This window comes from Daucus carota, chromosome 2 (assembly GCF_001625215.2).
Source record: "Daucus carota subsp. sativus chromosome 2, DH1 v3.0, whole genome shotgun sequence".
In the NCBI taxonomy this organism is placed as follows: Eukaryota; Viridiplantae; Streptophyta; class Magnoliopsida; order Apiales; family Apiaceae; genus Daucus; species Daucus carota.
The window spans coordinates 53,190,484-53,210,922 of NC_030382.2; the positions used below are offsets into that span (position 1 = coordinate 53,190,484).

The window sequence follows — 20,439 nt, forward strand, 5'->3', positions numbered from 1 at the left end:
ATGGAAGGGGTGGTAGTAGATAGAATGTCATACTTTTTATAAAATTCATAGCCACTCTTTCAACTTCCTATCTTCTGTTCTAGTTGAAATATAATTGTTAAATTATTATTATTTTTTATAAAATATTAGTAAGATAATTTATAAATTATATTAAATAATAATATAATATATTATATATAAATATATATTAATATAAATAAATGTTATAAACATATTAGTACACCGTACAGATTATTAAAATAAATAAATAATTTTAAAAAAAAATATCCATATATGACACGCCTTTAACATAAATGAATACCAATTGGGCAGTACCAGGGAGTTTTTTTTTAAAAAAAAATAATAAATTTTTTTTATACTAAGTATCGATAATACAATGTTCGTTGTAATACAGTTTCTCTATTCTAAAAAAGTATATCATCTAACTGAATTAATGTATAAAAAGATAACCCAGGTCTCATTAAAACTCCGCAAGAGTAAAACCTCATGAGAAAGAAATTCAAGGGAGAAAAAGAGTGCATACAAAATAAAATTACATCATTTACAATGGAATTAAAAAAAAACCATATCTTCTGATAATTATACGAAGCGCCTACTAGGCTACTATCATCAATTTGCTACAATGGTTTGTACACTTATATATATACTTTTCATCTGCTACCTCCAAAAATTTGTAAATTACAATATTTAACGCTAAACATGTAAGATGATTATAGACATCAAGTGAAAATTGTTAGCGAACACCAAAGAAAAAAATAACATAGAAATAATTTAAAACAAAACACGCAATAAATGACAATTAATTAAAAACAAAAAACACGTTAATAGATGGCACTTAAATGCTTCTTATGGTCAAAATATTCCCACAATCAAGTGCGACTTAGATTATATACACAATTAAAAAGATATTAAGCTCTCAGTTAAGATATAATTAAGACTTTAATTAAGACCCAATTAATTAAAAAAAAGACACAATTAATAAAACATGTGATAATTAACTCTTCAAATAAAACACAATTAATGATTTTCATTCTGTAACCGACTCACGGATTCCGGAACAGCGACCACAGCCACACCGTCATCCTCTTCGGCCATACCAACTGTCCTATCTTTCCCGCACGCTCGCTGAACGTAAAATTAATAACGTTGAAAGGCATCATGCTACTTCTTCCCCAGCTTCTTCTTAGGCGTGACAGATTGATGGCTTGCTGCACTTCTCTCTCTCTCTCTCTCTCTTTTTTTTCTTTTTTTTCTTTTTCTTTTTTTTTTTTTGATTTGAAAATGAGAATAAATCTCACAAGAATTGGCAATTCACCGTGATAATTCTTTCGTTCAAGAAAGCTTATTATCTAACCGTCGGACATACAAGATGACCGAGGAAATTTAGACAATAAAACTTTAATGTCCGAAAAGAAAAACCCTTCTTCTTCCAAGAATCCTGAAAATAAAACAAAGGAAACAAGAAAAATATAAGTCGCTATATATATTATAAAAATTAAAAATATATCCAATAATTAATAAAATCACGTGTACATGCATATGATGATCAAAATATTCACACAATTATGATAACTCATAATTGAGACAATTAAACTCTTAATTAAGGCACAATTAATAAAATATTAACGCCCTCAATTAAGACACAATTAACGCCCTCAAATAAGGCACAATTAACGTCCTCAATTATGAGGCAAAATTTACTCCCTTAATTAAGAGGCACAATTAACGCCCTCAATTATGAGGCACAATTAACGCCCATTAACGCCTTCCTTTTCTGAAACCGAATCCCATACCGATCGTAGAACTGCCGTCGCCGGAACCCTCAGCACGCCTTCCTTAATTATTTTTGAATTTTTCTTTTTCTGAATAAAAGTTTAACATCCCTATTTTTATTAAAAAAAATTGAAAAATAATATTTAGAAATTTGTTTTTTATGCTTTCGCTCCATATATTTAGTGTTCTTTTCTTCGTAGCCTGCAAATATTAAAATTTTTTCCTTCCACAAATGACAAAACACAAAAACATCAAAAAAATAAAATAATAGCATGGAGAAATCAATAAACAAGAGGAAATACTCAAATACTTCCCCGATCTCAATATATAAGTCCCTTTTAACTTTTGACTAGTCAAATTGACTATACTTTAACTGAAATTTATAAATATTATATAATTGGAGAAAAAAATTGAAAAAATAAAATCAAAATGTAAATCAAGTTTATTTTAATTTGTAACTTTTTATTTTGTAAAACAACAGATAAATATTTTTTAATGATTGTTCAAAAATTAGTAAATTTGACTAAAAGGAAAACAAAAAAGACCTATAAATTGTCAAATTGAGACGGAAGGAGCACTCTTCACGTGTCTCAAAAATTTCTTGTTTTACTCCTTCAAGTTCCAAATCAGTTTGGACTACTATTTGTTTGTGTACCTGATTCTCGATTTACTAATTTAATCAGAGGCATCTTACTACTAACGGTGATCTGAATGATCCGATAAAAACCAGTGAGTCATGTCTGATCTGACAAATTTTTTTGTTTCGCAATCTCTCCTTCACTTTAATCTCCTATTTTTTTAACTTGCTTTTTAGCAGGGAGATTTTTGTTATAGCTGAAATGTTGGTCTCGTTTGGACTTAATTTTCTGAAATGGGCCGCTCCTTTTTAAAAGAAATAAGTACTTTCCTCTAAACATAAGTATTAATTTTTCCAAACAAGCACTAAACATGGCTTAAACACTTAAAGAGTATAATATGTAAACTAGCATAAAAGCCCGTGCGAGGCACGGGCCTCTAGTTTATGTCGTGTTTTAAATAATACTAGCCTTTAACCCGTGCGAAGCACGGGCGGGTATAGAATTCGTAATTTATTAATTATAATTTAAATTTTAACATCATCTTATTAGTATTTTAGTATCAATGAATTAGATTTTAACCAGATTATATTTACCAACTGATTACATTTTTTGGACGACTACGAATTATACCAATATCGGTTTATTATAATATGGTATATAATAATATATAAATTATATTTAAAAGAATAATGGTGGAGTTTTTTTTATCTTGTATTACATCACAAGTATTTGTAATTTGAACGGTATAAAACTCTTTAATATTGTAAGAGTAAGAGAAGTCTACATGCGACCGACTTGTAGTTATAAAGGAGATGACCAAACCAAAATTTTGTACGACTACAAATTAAACCTATGTTGGCTTATTATATTATAGTATAGATTGACATGTTATCGTATTGTTTTGAGCAACTTAATAGCAAATATGAAAATTATTAAATTATTTCACCTAACATAACATGATTTTGATGAAAACTTGTTCTTGATATGTTGAATTACGATATCCTAAATCGTCATTAGAAGAATATGTGTGGCGTGCATTATTTTACATTTATTTTTTCTTTTTTGAGCGTAGATTTGGCGTCATAGTTTATAATATTGGCTTATTGTTAAATTTTAATTTTTTATAATTAGTTTTCTAAGATTGATGATTAAGACTTTTAATGATTTTTCATGTAATTGTTATAAACCAGATCTCAAACAATGATTTCTTGGAATTTGAAATAGTAAAAACATAGTAGATATAAGTCACAGCAAGTTCACAAAGACATGAAATATTTAGCCCAATTAGTTGTGTATTTATTTTTTTAGCTTGGTGCAAACTTAAAATTTTAAATATTTTGACACTCGTATTTGTTAGGGGTGAGCAATGTAGCATATCATGTTCATTTTTTAAAGATTAATTCAAGTTCTAATTCCGTTTAATCAGATATTAGTTTTCACCGTATCGCGTCAGATTATCCGGTTCAAAATTAATTATATTTTTTTAGATTAATTTGTAAATGATTAGTTAATTTAATTGTAGTTTGAATCATTTTATTTAACTGGTATGTTATATATTGATCGATGACATATTAAAAATTATAATTTTAAAACTTTAATATATATAGCTTATTTCTCTGTGTTATTTTATTTTAACCAAATAATCTTTTTTTGAAAATAAATTAAGTAAAATTTATAACTCAATTCTTTTTAGTAGGTATCGTAAACATTTTTTATTATTATCTGATTGACTTTTGATTAACAATATAAAATTTCCCTAAAAGCAATTTTATATCACATATTATGACACCAAATTTAGATACATATTATGACACCAAATTACATCATTTAGATACATATTTTGACACCAAATTTGATGTCTTTGACATTATTCTTATATCTATATTTTTTAAAAACAGATTTAGTTACACGTCCAATTCTGAATTCATAAGTTTAAAATAAAAAATATTCTAAATAAGAATATTCTTTTAGTTACCTTATTTAGTGTTCTCCAAAATATTGTAATCTCCTTATAAATTACCTTTTATAATAGAAATTTAATATGACATAGTCCATGTTTAAAGCCCATCAACCTTTTGTTTCACATATGCTCACTGAAATATTAGTTTTTGAGCTTATTTCTCACATTCATTACTTAAAATTCTATAATATCGTATCGGTATCGTTTAAACTATTAAGTTAGATTTGAATTTGTTCATTTTTATTCGGATATGAATTATATCTATTTTTAGAAAGTGGAATCATGATTCGAGCCCTATTATTCAGATTCTTTTTCAATATATGAGACTTAGCTGAAATAATAACTTATCTTAAATAAATAAGATATTGAAAAGAATATAAATACAATAATTTTAATGCATGTGGTTAATGCTTTTGAATAACACGTTGATTGCCTGTGTAACTCAAGTCGTTTGAGTGGTGCACAACATTTTTTTTATATAAATGAGGAGGAGGTAGGTTCGGAGTTAGGCTCAGGTTCGGAGGGAGATAATTTATTTGCTCAGGAGGGAGGCTTAACACGAACCTGTTGTGCTATTATATATATAAAAGTAGATATCAAAAATAATTTCAAATATTTAGATTAAAAATTTGCCAAACATGCACGTTGATCATAGCATCTCCGTAAAAGTTTCAATCAAACTATGATAATGTTAAGAAAGCCAAAGGGTCCATGCTTTGCCCATATTATCTACTACCATAATTTATGATCCCTAGCTTGCCCTACAGTAGCTCAACCGATTCTTGTGTCAAAATCTCTCAATTTCTTTATCCCTAGTAACATCAATATATTATCCCCGTTAAGGAATGAAACAAGTCAGTACGATTCCAATTCTATCTTGTACCCAACATAAGAAAAATACTCATTATTTTCCTTGCATGAAGAATGAAACAACTCAGTCCGATTTCAATCGAATTTCCCATCGAACAAGAGATAATATTAATATGAGATACGCGGTATATATATATACTATCTTGTGATGTCTATATATATATATATATCGCAAACAAGACCTCACCATAATTAATTATACTCCAAACTCCCAGTCCCACCTCCATATAGGCTAGCTCCATATGCACATCATCTGATGTGTTTTGGTCTGGTCCACAACTTTTGCCTAGATTCTAAGTCGCAACTCTCTCTCTCTATATTTATAATGCATCGTCTATTATGGTCCTAATTAAACAGAATTAACAGACTCTGCTCTTTATAATTTGCAAGAACATAAGCACTTCCCCACGAATGCAAACTAAGAAATATATGTTACTCCATGATTGTTAGAATCTAAACAACCTATAAAAGGATTCGCTTAATCTCCAAGATTTGGCTTTCTCAAGTTAGGTTGATTGTAATCAAAACATTATTCTGAGGAAAAGCTGGACCAAATTTATGATTCCGAGAGACTTGAACCCGAAATTACTCATGAACCGGGCTGACCAAGCACATATATAAGGGAATCATCAGGAGGGGACTAGCGGGAATAAAAATAGAGCATTGAGGTTGAAAGTTATTAAAAATTAATATTATTCATTCATGTTTTTTTTTTTGTAACTAATATTCATTCAGGTTTTGTTCTTAAAAATAAACAATCCTAGAGTTGAGCCCAAATCAATTCCACCTCCAAACACAAATCTTCTTCTTAATTATTAATATATAGAATTAGTGTTGGGTGAGGCTCGAGTAACATAAGATCAGGAAAAAAGTATAAAATATTATGAAATAGGAAGAATATGGGTGGAAAGTTAATTGAGATCATTAACATTAATTAATAAATTGAAAAATGTGGATAAAAATAATAGATGCGATTTTTTTTATATTACAATTAATAATTTACTAATTAAAATATTTTGAAATGTAAAATATTGAGAAAGACATCTCAAAATAAAAAATATTAAAAAGCAGATGAGGTAGTTATATAATACACACGGATATTCTCAATTATAAATACCTATGAGTATGATTTTCCTATATATATTAGCTGTTATATGAATACACCTATATTTTTTTCCAGTACTCTAAATAGAAGCAAAGTTTTAAGAGCATATATAGAGTTGAAATAAATTTTTTCTAGAAACTCTAATTATATATACACGCATCATATACATTCATCTTAACTAGAGTACATGCAGGACAGCATCAATTATATTGGTTAATTAAGAAGTATATCTCGCACTATGAATCTATGATTAGGGGTGGTTTGATGTTAGGCAACAGCAAAATTAGAAAACAAATTAAGCGTTAAGAAATGGGATTAGGAGTTGTCACCCAAAACATGATCAAGAAAAGAAAACAAAAGGGATTTGTTTGATTACTTTTTTGCCTTGCTTGCCCCCTCTATCTCGAATCTACAAGAAAAGGACACAGTAGTAACAAGCTCCCACATCTGGTCAAGACACCCCCCTATTCACTTTGACTTTCTCTCTATTATGCCTGATGAGTTTACTCCTACTCTACTAGTAACAATTGGGCCCAATGGATGATCACACTACTGCATGATTAATTAGTTCTGACTTCACCTTTAAACGTTTCTTTATCAATGTTAATCACATTCTTAATCCCACACTCGCATTGATTAGGGAATGTGGGTTCCAGCTTAAGCATATCTTATGATTGCCTCCACAATTTAATCCCACAAATTCTTCCTTAACTTTGTCCATATATATCTTCTTAACTTGATTATACATCACAAATCTCCACTAAAGTGATATTATTGAACTAATCCAGTGCTGGGTGGGCCTAAGCTACATGCACAAGTACATATTCATATTAAGCAAGGAATATCAGCAGCCTAAGATATATTTAGTTAGTACTACAGTAATACAAAAAGACATGTACAAAAACACTGAGATATTTTGTTGAAGAAGATTAGGGTTAGAGATGAGATGAGACTCCAGGTCACCGCAACAGTCAACGTCAGGGAAAAAGGTGTTGTGTGGGGACAGGGGGTGGAGCAGAGAGTGGGAAGTGGGGTTAGGGCGAAAAAATATCAAGATTTTGCGAATTTATGTGGGTCCCACAAATCTACTGGCTAAGCATTGTAAGCTTTATTTTCTTTTTGACAACTAGCACTAATAATTTCGCTTTTTCCACCCCCTCTTCCTATTTGTAGTAATAAATGCTCGTTAGGTCTGATATTAAATTTATTTATTACTTTGAGATTTTGTTAAATATTCATTTTTGATTAAATTTCTTTCTCGCGAAACGTTTTGGTTAGGTATGGAGATGTTATCATAACGTCGGGCCCTTGAATTGTAGTAAGATGTTTATTGATTTTACATATTTCGAAATTATTTAAGAAACTGTCAGGAAAGAGATAAGAACAGTTGTCATTTTGCAAATGAAAGTGACAGATATATATGAGATTCAAGAATCAGTGAGAAGTTGAGCATCTCGTCTATTATTCACTTTGCTGTCCGTGTGTGCGCCCAAAAATAGCTACGACTCCACCAGGGTACCTATGCAAATGCTTTATATCTTTATATACATCTAATTATTTAAAATGGAATATTATATATATATAGGTATATATATATATATATATTACATATCTAATTATATACATCTAATTATTTAAAGTGGAATTACACACACATATATATATATTGTATTACATATTTAATATGCAAATTTTATTTGTGTTGCGCAATAAATTTCATCCTCATACTATTATTATCTCTCTCTCAAAGATGAATTAGTTGATTTCGAACACGCAATTTAAGATACATTGATTGCTTAGTACATAATTACCTTAAAATGTGTTTTCAGAAAATTTATAAAAGAGGGAGGAGGGAATATTAATTCTATGTTATTGGTAGGCGTTTGATGAAAAATCACAATAGGAAAAAATAAGTTTTCCGGACGAGAAAGGATTGATTTGACCAAATAAACGAATAATCTGGACATCATGTGACTCACCCGACTACATGCATGTATGGCTCAAGTGTATACGTTGTACGGCGACCACGAAAAAAAAGAAAATAATTGAGGCGAAGAGATCTGGAGCGAGAGTTTCTTCAGAAACAATTAATAGCAAGGCTCCATGACATGAAACTAAAGACAGTGACCCCTCATTGTTTGGTGAAAGGTTGACATCCTAGTCTACAGTCTCTTCTTCATCATCTCAACGGGGATTAAATAAACAGTGCCGATATTACGTACGCGTATCTGTTACTTTAAATGACTCGATGTTTAAAACATTCGAATCATATCCGAATTGAGCAGTGGCATTACAGATTATTACAATCATCATCAACAGTGTGGCACTGTATGTACTGAGAGGGTACAAACAGTGGGATAACGTCATTTCTGTGCGGGGACCGTTATTCAATTTATGATTTATGATTGAATTTCGTAGGAGTCCTTTTTTACGTACAATTCCACCTATGTCCGTAGGATTGTGGTAATCAACTACAGTATTTCCTTTCCATCTAAATTTATTTGCTCATTAATTCTACATCTTCCAAACTTGTTCCTTCTTATGTTACTCCCTCCGTCCGTCGTTTGGACGCATTTCGAGACTTCTATAAATTATAGTGGCAGAATGTTTTTTAAAATTTTATTTTTTTAATAAAAGTTTAAACATCAAATTTTTATTTAGGAGAAAAAAATTTCAAAAAAATATTATGGAACTATACTTTAAACGAGCTTTAAAAAGCATGCCAAAAAGTAACGTATACAATTGAATGAGACAGAGGGAATACTTTATTACCGTCAAAATAATTTTTTTTAAAAATTAGGAATTAGAATTAGTTGTTGATTAACTGAGCTAATAGTTATTCAATTTTTTAATGAATACGAGCTTTTAATCAAATTGAAATGTAAAAAAAAAAAAAATTTTGAAAAAATTAATCAGAATCTTTTAATAAATAGGAATTAAGACACTGGCAATAAATTCCTATTATATTCGAATCAAAATTACACTATGAATACCATACAAAAAAAAAAAAATTACACTATGAATATGACATTTAAAGTAGTTACATATCATTATTAAAAACATATGATAAATTTGCCAGTTCTGGTGAGACTTAACTAAATGCAGCTCTGACAAAAAAAATGCAGCTTTCTAGGTCTAGCTCTAACCTTTTGAAAATCATTGATCAATTTATTAAGAGTACACATTTTTGTCGCAGCTTGATTAGTTTCGGAATATAAGCTTAAAGGCTTCTTAAATTCGAATTTATTTTATCTCTATAAATGAAAGAAATGCAGAAAAAAAAAAGCACTGAGCTCAAAAAGATATAGGATCATATATCAACTTTGAAGGCTAATTGTTTTATAATATAGTATGATATTATTTATAATAAATTTTAAAATATCCATTAGAATTATTTTGTATTTTAATTGATTTATAAACAATGAAATTATAGCAATAAATTTGATATACTATTTATTTGAATGCTTATTAAATTTTATCATATAAAATTATAAAAATAAAATAAAATTATTAATATATGTTTTATAAATTATGATTATAATTTATTTTAAATTTTAAATTAGCTTTAAACACAAATAATGACTTTTTAATCAAAATCAAAAAATAATTTAAATCTCTGATTTAGAGTTTAGCGGATCAGAACTTTTTTTTTCAAAAATATATAAAAATGACAAAGGTATAAACCTAAAAAGAAATTAAAAAATAAGGAGTTGTAAAATTATCTTTCATCTACCAGTGCTACCGGTTTGTAGATTTGTTATATTACTTTTCCTCCACCGGTGTTTGTATTTATCACATTTGCCACCATGATCAAGATCTGCAGGATCACAATGATATGATATGAACAAATATATTTAAGATTTTAGTAAGATATATCAGAATTTTAATTTATCAAAATAAATAAATTATACTCTCTCCATCCCATTTTAAGTGTCCTGTTTGACTTTTGAAAGGTCAAATTGACCAAATTTTGACTGAGAAATTTGAACATATAATATAATTTTGAAAAATAAAAAAAATTATGTTATTATAAAATACATAATGTATTATAAAATAGAATTTTTAGTTTTGGTCAAAATTTGGAACAAGACACAGAGGAGGGAGTAATATTTTTATTATCCAAGCACCTAACATAAACGGTGTTATACAAAAACGAGCGAGTCCTCAGCAGCAGCACATCGGATTTGCTTGGGAGCGTGTGGGAATGTGAAATGTTAAAATAGTATAATATGCACATAAACTAAGAGAGACGAAGTTAATAGATGTTGTAATAAAGGCACAAGCTTCAACACTCTACTCTCTCTCTCAACATTGCTCACTTTCCATTACTGTCAACTCTGAACCTTAACTAAAACCCTAGTTATCTTGCACTATCTTCCCCACTACTCATATTGGACACACACACACACACACACATGCTTGCTGCTGTCTACTTTATTACACGAACATTTCTGGGTTCAAGATTTAGGTGGCTCTATTGTTTTGTGGTTTGAGATCTGAAGAGTTCTTGAGATTTGGTCATATGCTTTTCTTGAGGTGCTTTTGAGCTGAGCTTTTTTGTGGGTTGTGAGATAGTTTTAAAGGTGACATTTTTGGTTGAGGATTAGAGTGTTTAGAGGAGGTTATGAAGCTGAAATCTTTGTTATTTTGTTTTGGTTGAAGATGGTGTAGCTCATTCTGTTTTATTTCATCACTTGTATGTTTGTTGTGCAATATTTTGATAAATTCTCTTGTGTTTTGTATTGGGTTTAAGGTAGTAGTAGTGGTGGTCCTAATTGGGGGTGTTGGGGCAAAAAAGAGCAAGTTATTATGGTGTTTTTGGGTGTTAAAGAAGTGAAAGAAGAAGCTTTTGAGCAGTTTTGGTGTTCGGGTTTGGGGAAATTTGCAGTAAATTGTTGGATTTGATAATTGTGTCTGCGCCTTTGTGGGGGAAAGGTAAGTATTTAATCTACAAACATGAGGCTGTCTTCTGTTGGTTTCAATCAGCAGTCGCCGGAAGGTACTTTGTCTTCACTGCCTTTTGCCTTTATGTTTTGGATTTAAATGCTATTCTTAATTTGAGAATTTAGTGGTATTAATTAGACAGACAGTACTTTGTAAATGTATCATTAGTAGATAAACCAAACATAGCATTGTTGCACATCTAGTTCATACAGCTTGTAGAACCAACAAACAGGGGCGTGGAGGGTAAGACGCATGCACACAAACATCTTTGATAGTGTGATAACAATAATTAAGCACGATTTCAATAACAATATATACTGAATATGTAGGAGGCACAGAACCATTTATGTATGCATACGATTAGTATAAAGCTTCTGTTTGTCTATACTGATACTCTTCATCTCTCGTTCCCATTTTGTCAATGAATAATAGTCATGCTATATGAAACTCAAGATACAAACCAGCTTCTCTTATAATTTCATCATTATATAACCGTGAAATGGCTCTTCATTTTTCATTTTTCAGTTATTAAGATCTCAAATTTTCTACCCTGAACAAAAGTGTTTTTAAACAGTAGTTTCTGAAAATTTACATATATTTTAATTTCAATTTGTAGGAGAAAGTAGATGCCTTAATTCAGAACTTTGGCATGCTTGTGCGGGGCCTCTTGTTTCGCTTCCTGCAGTTGGAAGCCGTGTGGTATATTTCCCTCAAGGTCACAGTGAACAGGTCAGTCTTTATGCCATATCTAATTTACTCTTGTCTTAATAATCAATAAAATGCACCATCTAACCAGACAAGTTACTGCTTTATCCTCAGAACATTTATACCCCGATGCTTTGTACGCTGCTCAAATTATAATAGTTCACCCATTTTTTACGCATTTAATAATTTAATGTATTTCATAAAAAGAAGATAAAAACTAAACCAGGAGTTTTCATTCCAGGTGAAATGGTTAACATAATTATTTTGGATCTAAGCTAGTCGCAACATGATTAATCTCTTGACTATCAATGGAGAAGTAGTGATAAGTCCATGCTTTCCTTACATTTTGATACTACAATGATTCAATTTGCCAACATTAATCTAGGAAGCTGCACAAGATTAGCAAATTAACCAAGGTCAAAGTATTTGGGTTAGCAAATGATGATAGATCTTTTGATCTTTCTTCTGCTGGTGGTGATTGAATAATGGCTTTCAAGTTCTTTAACTGTTAATGAGTTCAGTCACTTATCCAATATTTTCTTTATAAATCTTTATCTACATTTTAACTGACACTGCTCATTATTTAATGATCGTATCTTCTTTCTTATTATATCGAGATTGTTATCTAATTGAATTTTGACTAGGTTGCTGCGTCAACAAACAAAGAAGTGGATACTCATATCCCAAATTACCCAAGTTTACCACCACAACTAATATGCCAGCTTCACAATCTAACTATGCATGTGAGTATTTTTCTTTTCCCTTCTGTTCTCTGTGTATACAAGGATCTATGAGAGTCCTAAATATCTAATTTTCAGGCTGATGTTGAGACGGATGAAGTTTATGCTCAAATGACTCTGCAACCGCTAAACCCAGTAAGTCATTTTGCCTTGGATAGTTCTCATTATATCTATATTTGATCCATTATGCATATTCTATAATTTTCTTATTTGCAGCAAGAGCAGAAGGAGGCGTTCCTTCCCTCGGACTTAGGATCCGCCAGCAAACAGCCAACTAATTATTTCTGCAAGACATTGACTGCAAGTGACACAAGTACTCACGGTGGATTTTCAGTACCTCGTCGCGCAGCTGAAAAAGTGTTTCCTCCACTGGTACATATTTTTTTACTCTTAGTCTGTAGCTGATGTAATCTAAAAAATAACCTTCAGTTGACTGCCCTATATTTAACAATATGGTTTTGCAAGCAGGACTTCTCGCAGCAGCCTCCTGTTCAAGAACTGATTGGAAGAGATCTGCATGACAATGAATGGAAATTTAGGCATATCTTTCGTGGTAAAATTCTAAATAAGAATATTTCCTCTGGTTATGAAATCTACAAGTAACTGAATAAGTGAAAATGCTTATAATCAGATCGATGGTAACCAATTGGATGTTGGATTAGATTCTCTACTACAGGTTGAACAGGAAACTTATACTGAAATCATTAAACTGTATTTTAATTGTTCTCATCGCAGGACAACCAAAGAGGCATCTACTTACAACAGGATGGAGTGTTTTTGTAAGTGCAAAGAGACTTGTTGCTGGTGATTCTGTCCTCTTTATATGGTAGGTTACCTTAATAGTATATTGTTGATGTGTTTTTGCATCATTTACATATCTGTTGATCGGTAATTTTCTAAAGAGTATCCTGTCTTGAAAAAATAATTTAGTATTAGGAGCTTAATGAAGGGGCATATTCTTTTACTTTTTTTGCCTCTTATAATGCCGGTAAAAAATGATTTTCCAAATTTCCCTAGAATGTGTTTCACTCCTCCCTGTCATAGAAGCTGAGCCTATGTTTCATGCACCAGGAATGAGAAGAATCAGTTACTTCTCGGTATTCGACGTGCTAGCCGACCACAAGCTTTTATGCCTTCATCAGTCTTATCAAGTGATAGTATGCACTTGGGGCTCCTTGCTGCTGCAGCCCATGCAGCCTCCACCAATAGCCGATTCACCATTTTCTACAATCCAAGGTACTTTAGTTTGCATTATGTTATTGTCTTAAATTGTGTTTATTACTTATATTCCTGTTTAACTTGTACTCAGGTCTAGTCCCTCAGAATTTGTCATACCTCTTGCCAAGTATGTTAAAGCAGTCTATCATACTCGGGTTTCCGTTGGCATGCGCTTTCGGATGCTATTTGAAACAGAAGAATCAAGTGTCCGTCGGTAGGTTTTAATTTTAGATCTTCTTGCCCGCATTGTCATTGTGATTTTGTGTCTGAAATCTTTTTCTTGACCTGAACAGTTCTTATAGTCATAACTTCATGTAAATAAAAAATATAAAATAAAATCTGTTTGTCAACTAAAAATAAGTTATTACGCTTAAGCTATTTGATAAGAAACTTCAAAGCACACAGCTGTCATTTTTCTATAAATATATATTATATTTTGGCTTTACTCATTTGTCGGTGTCTATGTTTTCTACTAGATACTGACAGAAGACTGATCTATTTGGTTTCCTTAGATATATGGGCACTATAACTGGAATAAGTGACCTGGACTCAGTTCGGTGGCCAAACTCTCATTGGCGCTCAGTAAAGGTTTGTTCCATAGGTTTAAGCTTTTTGCTGGTTTATGCTGCTACTCTATATGAATTTTTTTTTTTTTTTAAATATTGCCTTACAATCTTGTGATGAATTCATGGTGAGTCCAGGTGGGCTGGGATGAATCTACAGCTGGGGAGAGGCAGCCAAGGGTGTCCCTCTGGGAAATTGAACCTCTAACGACATTCCCCATGTATCCATCTCCATTTCCTCTCAGACTCAAGCGACCATGGCCACCAGGATTACCCTCTTTTAATGGTAAAATCATTATTGTTTCCCATTATATTGTAAATTGTATATACTTGCACTAAATCTTAAGCCTCCTATGCTACCGTATCCACCATTGCCCATAACCTTTTTATTACACACAGGAATGAAGGATGATGGTCTGGGTATGAACTATCCACTTGCATGGATTCGAGGGGATTCTGGAGCTCAGGGATTTCAGTCTCTTAACTTTCAGGGGATTGGAGTTTCACCTTGGTTGCATCCAAGACTAGATGCTTCAATGCTTGGTACAGAAACTGCAGATGTTTACCAGGCCATGGCTGTTGCTGCTCTTCAGGATATGAGGGCGGTTGAGACATCCAAACAAACAGTACCATCACTTCTTCAATTACAGCAAGCTCAAGGGGGTTCTAGCAGATCAGATAGTTTACTGTCCAATGAGATGATGCGTCAGTCACTTCCTCAACCTCAATATCTTCAGAATCTTGGCGAAAACTTGTCAGTAGCCCAAACACAGTCCCATCTTCTCCAGCAGCAGAATTCATTTATTAATCAACTGCAGCAACAGCAACAACAGGACCACCAACAGCAGCAGCATTACCGCCAGCAGCTGCAGCAGCAACAGCAGCAGCAGCAACAACAACAACAGCAGCACCAACAACAGCAACAGCAGCAGCAACAACATCAACAGCAGCAGCAGAAGCAGGAACAACAGCAGCAACCACATATACGATCACAACAGCAGCAATTTGCTGATGGTCGTCAGGTTTCTGGCGTTGTCCCTCTCTTGTCCCAGTTTACTTCTCACACTCAGTCCCCTTCATTCCAAACCATTTCGTCCATGCAACAGAGCTTTTCTGACTCCAGCACGAACCCTGTTCCAAATTCTGTTGTTTCTCCTCTGCACAGTCTGTTGGGTTCATTTCCCCAGGACGATACATCCCAGCTTATCAGTTTTCCTAGGTCCAGCTCTTTGTTAACCTCTTCAGGGTGGCCCCCGAAACGAGTTGCAGTTGACCCTATCCTGTCATCTGGAACAAGACAAGGAGCTATGCCTCCTGCAGATCACTTAGCACCACTTCATTCTAACATCACTCAGTGCAATGTTTCTTTACCCCCATTCCCCGCCAGGGATTGCTCAATTGAGCAGGACGGGAGCAATGACCCACAAAGCCATCTTCTTTTTGGGGTTAATATAGATTCAACATCTCTCTTGCAAAATGGGATTTCAAGCCTCAGGGAAGTTGGTAGTGATGGAGATTCCACAACCATACCTTTTGCCTCTAACTACATGACTACTGCAGGAACAGATTATTCACTTAATACAATGACACCAACCAATTGTATTGATGAGTCCAGTTTTCTGCAGTCTCCTGATGATGCAGGGCAGGCAAACCCTTCTAGCAGAACCTTTGTTAAGGTACTGTCGGTTTTCATCATATACAATTCTTAGCCGCTTGATTTATGATTGCTTTCACAGATCTTTTTTCTCCCCTGAAATATTTGTTAGTAATGTGAGGGCCTGCTGTCTTGTTTACTGATTTCATTTTGTAACCTTTGCAAAACTGTTCTGTCCTGGCTTTGGTTTCATTGCTTATGTTTGCTGGTCTGGCCATCTGAGTGGTGCTATTGTTGGCAGGTGTACAAGTCAGGTTCCTTTGGGCGATCACTGGATATAGCAAAATTCAGCAGCTATAATGAGCTGCGTAGTGAACTTGCTCACATGTTTGGTCTTGAAGGCCAATTAGAGGATCCTTTGAGATCAGGCTGGCAGCTTGTATTTGTCGACAGGGAGAATGATGTTCTCCTTCTTGGCGATGATCCATGGCCGTAAGTTTTCTGATTTAATCATATATATATATTTAGAAGCTGTAATATCTACTTTTAAAATTTTATATGTTACTATTTCATTATAAAACTACCACGGCAGACAAAAAGATTTCTCATCTAGGCCATTAACTCCCTTCTTTTGAGTTTTGAGTAATGATGTATAGGTGTTGCTACAGTTTAAACTTTATAGATGTGTCCATGATTTTGATAGGCTGCACAATCTTTTTAATACCTCTCAACTTTCTGCACTGCAGTTTAATCCAATGGTTTGGAAGTTTTAACCCAAATTATTTAGTGTTTGGATGATAATCTTCAACCTTTACATATATTTGAAATAATGAAATCTAGTAGTGCATCACTTATGCAACTGATTAAGAGGCAGATGTTGGGCACTGTCTTAGGACACCATATATAGCACTTAATACATGTAATTCTGACTTCAAGTTGCCAGGCAATTTCAGTTGGCCATAATATTTCATATTAGCAGTTGAGACCTTAGTGCATGAGGCAAATAGGCAAAAGTAGGTTCTTACTAGTATTGATGGACACTAACAATAATTATTAAAACATAGAAGTAAAATAAATAGAATCGGACAAGGGGAATATGAGGATCCAGTGACTAGGTTAAATATTAGGGCGATATTAGTGTGGCAAAGCAATCTAATTTACCACATTGTACTAGCACATCAAATCACAGTCTTTGATCCAATATTCTGTGTGCTATGTTATTCTTGGCTTCTGTTTTGCTGGATTTCATATAACTTGCTGCGCTATGTATACATACTTTTTTCAAAGACAAATGGTTTATGAATTCCAGGGAGTTTGTGAACAGCGTCTGGTGTATAAAGATACTGTCACCACAGGAGGTGCAGCAAATGGGGAAACAAGGTATAGAGCTTCTGAACTCGGTTCCTGTTCAGAGGCTCTCCAGCACCAGCTGTGACAACTATGCGAGCCAACAAGATTCGAGAACTCTGAATGCGGGGATTGCATCCGTGGGTTCCCTTGATTACTGAAACTTTCAAACTAGATAAACAACTGTCTTGACTGTAATATTACAATTTCTCGTCAATACTAGTATGGCAGGAGAAATTTCCTCTAGCTTAAGCTTTTTTTATAAGCTAATATTGTAATTATAGTATTTTATTTGTTTCTATATAAGATGTTTCTTAACAAAGAAAAATATATATAGTGTACTTGATAGGATATTTTTATCGGATTTGGGCACACACTAACCACCACTTTTAGAGTCTCCATCGTATTAGATGGATTGGTTTAATCAAGCATCCGGTTAATAATCAACAAGCTTTAGGTGAACTATTTCATTGTTCTGAATGAAGCTTCAGCATTGAGGCAACTAATTTAGGTAACTGTAAGCACAACAATTACATCTTAACTTCGCCTAATGGTTCAACATTGCAACCTGTGTCTGCATTGTTGATACAAGGATGGAAGATAGGTAGAGTACAGAAACCCCCTACACTGCAGTAGAGATTCTGCAACATTTTTCGAACTTGTACTGATTATTTTGTTCATGTCTTCATGGCCATGCACAGCACATATAAGAAGATGAAACCCGACCTGTTCGACGAATGTGTTCTGCCTGAGCCGCCAGCTTAGAGGACTGACTAGTTTTTTTAGCTTCAGTTGCATCTCTTTTCTCTTCTGATCTTTGTTTTGCCATTGCAACTTTTTTCACCATCTTGGCTTCGGCATGTGCTCTCATTTGTTCTACTTTGGCCTAAAATGCATTTTTCATACATATTGAGAAATTATGTCATATCAGATAATCATGTGCTTTTAAGTGGCAACTCAAACATACCTCTGTTCTTCTCATCTCCGCGTCAAGTTTTGCTTTCTGCTGACTTTCCCAGGCTTGGATTTTTATGTCTTCACGTTTAAATCTGAAAATGCAACCATATCAATCAGCCAGATTTCTTTTTGAAGCCACATTGTTTACTTCTGTGAGATGGATTGAAATTGTCCAGGGTGAATGTGATTAAAAAAAGGTACATACCTGGCAGCGCGCTTAGATTTTTCAAGTTCTTCCCAAGCTGCAGCGCGCTTCTCATATTCAGTCCTTCGGAGTTCCTCCAGCTTAGTGTGTTTGGCAGCTGAAGCATTCTTGTCCTTGTCTCCTTTGCTTGCCCAGGCAGCTATCTTTGTTTTGCCAAGTTGGACACCAAGTGCCACAATCTCTTTCCTGGTCTTGAGCTTTAGTTCCTGTGCATTCCTTTCTTTTGTTTTATGTTCTGTAGGAGATCTTAAGTCATTTTCATTTGAGTGCTCTGCAGGTCTGGACATGGACGCTCCACGAGGAGTAGATGATAGGGACGAATGTGGGCTGCGGTGGGGGGTTGTTGCTTCAACAGGAGTTGCGGTCCTAGAAGGCTCTTGGCTTGGAATAGGGGTCATTTCTGTTCCCATATCTCTCATTGAAACTGATCTCATAGTTGGACCTGCATGATTTATCAGAACATTAGTGGAAAACTCAGTAGTACGAAAAATTATAGCATCATATCAATGAAAACGTGTTTGTGCCAATCTCTAAAGTAAAAGAGAGACATTACCTTTTCGTTCTTCTAGAGAACTTGTTAGACGAGATGGATTTCCGCTATCCACTTCTTTCAAATCTTTGGTATGAGGACACATATCAATGGGAGCATTAGTCTCATCCCCTTGATCAACTATTAGGTGAGGTCCATTTGAAGCAAAAGAGAACTTCTCCAAACTGCTCTCAGCTGCAGGTTGATACAAATCAACTTGCTGAACTGACGGCTTGGAATTGTGATTTGCATACTCTGGAACAGCTTTGATCACACGACCAGCATGGCTTTGCACATTGATCCTTTTGGAATGATTAGTTGGTCCGGTTTGCTTATTCATTATCCACTTTTCTGCATCATTCCATTTGGAGGACATAGGCCTCAATGATGGTGATCGCCCCATGGAATTATGAACTGTTCTATCGCCTCTAGGAAACTCAAAGGTAGATGAACCCGCATTACTATCATAATCAAGATCATCGTCTGATGTTCTCAGTGGGTGAACTGAGCTCGAATTAACACTGTCAGCCCTCTGCACTTTGGCCCGGATAGCATTCCCATGATCTCCTGACGTGAACTCCTTTAACCAGAAAGAACTCTGGTCCCCTTGAGTACCATTTGATACCATGCTGCTCAAGCTGGAATTCAGTGGTGCATTCCCTGTACTACACACTGCAATTCAAGAACGGACTTAGAACGTCGCATACATATAGGCCTTTGTTCAAATACAAACTAATAATACAAATGCCAATAATACATATGAGAGTATGGTGAATCAACCACTGACCTTGCTCATCATAATCAACATTAGAAGCTAACAAGCTGTTCTCGACGAACTCGATATCCTGAAGCTTAGGATGTGTCCGAGCTGAGTTAAAATCAGAATCATCTTTTTTCCTCTGGTGACCCATAAGCTTCATCCTCAATTTAGTTGGAGAAATAAGACCAGTCTGCATAAAACCCATTGATGGAAAGTGAAACATATTACTAGAATCAGAAAATACTAAAGATTCAGCCGTGAGTAACACTTTATAAAGACCCAGCAAACCATGCATTCAAATACCATATAGACGCACTTAAATTCCCACCAAAATTCAAAAAAATTTGAATAAAACCATTGCAGTCACCAGTCAAGCCATGTTTTTCACACAGACAGAGTGATAATAATGTGGTCACAACTCCAGTTGAGAAGAGCACACAGATATTGAAATATATACAGTATTATTGTTGAGCAAAGGGAGCGTACCTGAAGTTTGTGAATCCTCTCATACTCCATGATTAGACAAATGAGCCCTGTTTCTTGTGCATATCTATCTCACTCACCTGTAAAAGGTGCTGGAGAGAAGAGATT

The 20,439-nt window shown here is 33.7% G+C and overlaps 2 protein-coding genes across 3 annotated transcripts; one reads left to right on the plus strand and one right to left on the minus strand.

Annotated features, from left to right (window-relative positions):
- Positions 1 to 10,532: 10,532 nt before the first annotated feature.
- LOC108209014 (auxin response factor 6) lies at positions 10,533 to 17,748 on the plus strand. Its single transcript, XM_017379692.2, has 14 exons — positions 10,533 to 11,285; positions 11,847 to 11,959; positions 12,580 to 12,678; positions 12,754 to 12,810; positions 12,892 to 13,047; positions 13,144 to 13,228; positions 13,411 to 13,501; positions 13,747 to 13,911; positions 13,985 to 14,107; positions 14,406 to 14,481; positions 14,595 to 14,742; positions 14,856 to 16,132; positions 16,352 to 16,542; positions 17,360 to 17,748. The coding sequence occupies exons 1-14, from the start codon at positions 11,243 to 11,245 to the stop codon at positions 17,556 to 17,558; spliced, it is 2,823 nt and encodes a 940-aa protein (XP_017235181.1). The 5' UTR covers positions 10,533 to 11,242; the 3' UTR covers positions 17,559 to 17,748.
- A 105-nt stretch (positions 17,749 to 17,853) lies between these two features.
- Positions 17,854 to 20,439, minus strand: LOC108209015 (uncharacterized). 2 transcript variants are annotated; one of them, XM_017379694.2, is made up of 6 exons: positions 20,335 to 20,439; positions 19,876 to 20,038; positions 19,113 to 19,760; positions 18,560 to 19,001; positions 18,365 to 18,446; positions 17,937 to 18,283 (listed from the first exon to the last, which is right to left on the minus strand). In XM_017379694.2, the coding sequence occupies exons 1-6, from the start codon at positions 20,362 to 20,364 to the stop codon at positions 18,083 to 18,085; spliced, it is 1,566 nt and encodes a 521-aa protein (XP_017235183.1). In that variant the 5' UTR covers positions 20,365 to 20,439; the 3' UTR covers positions 17,937 to 18,082. The 2 variants fall into 2 exon arrangements, with proteins under 2 accessions (XP_017235182.2, XP_017235183.1); XM_017379693.2 differs by lacking the exon at positions 20,335 to 20,439 and having other exon boundaries at positions 17,854 to 18,283; positions 19,876 to 20,145.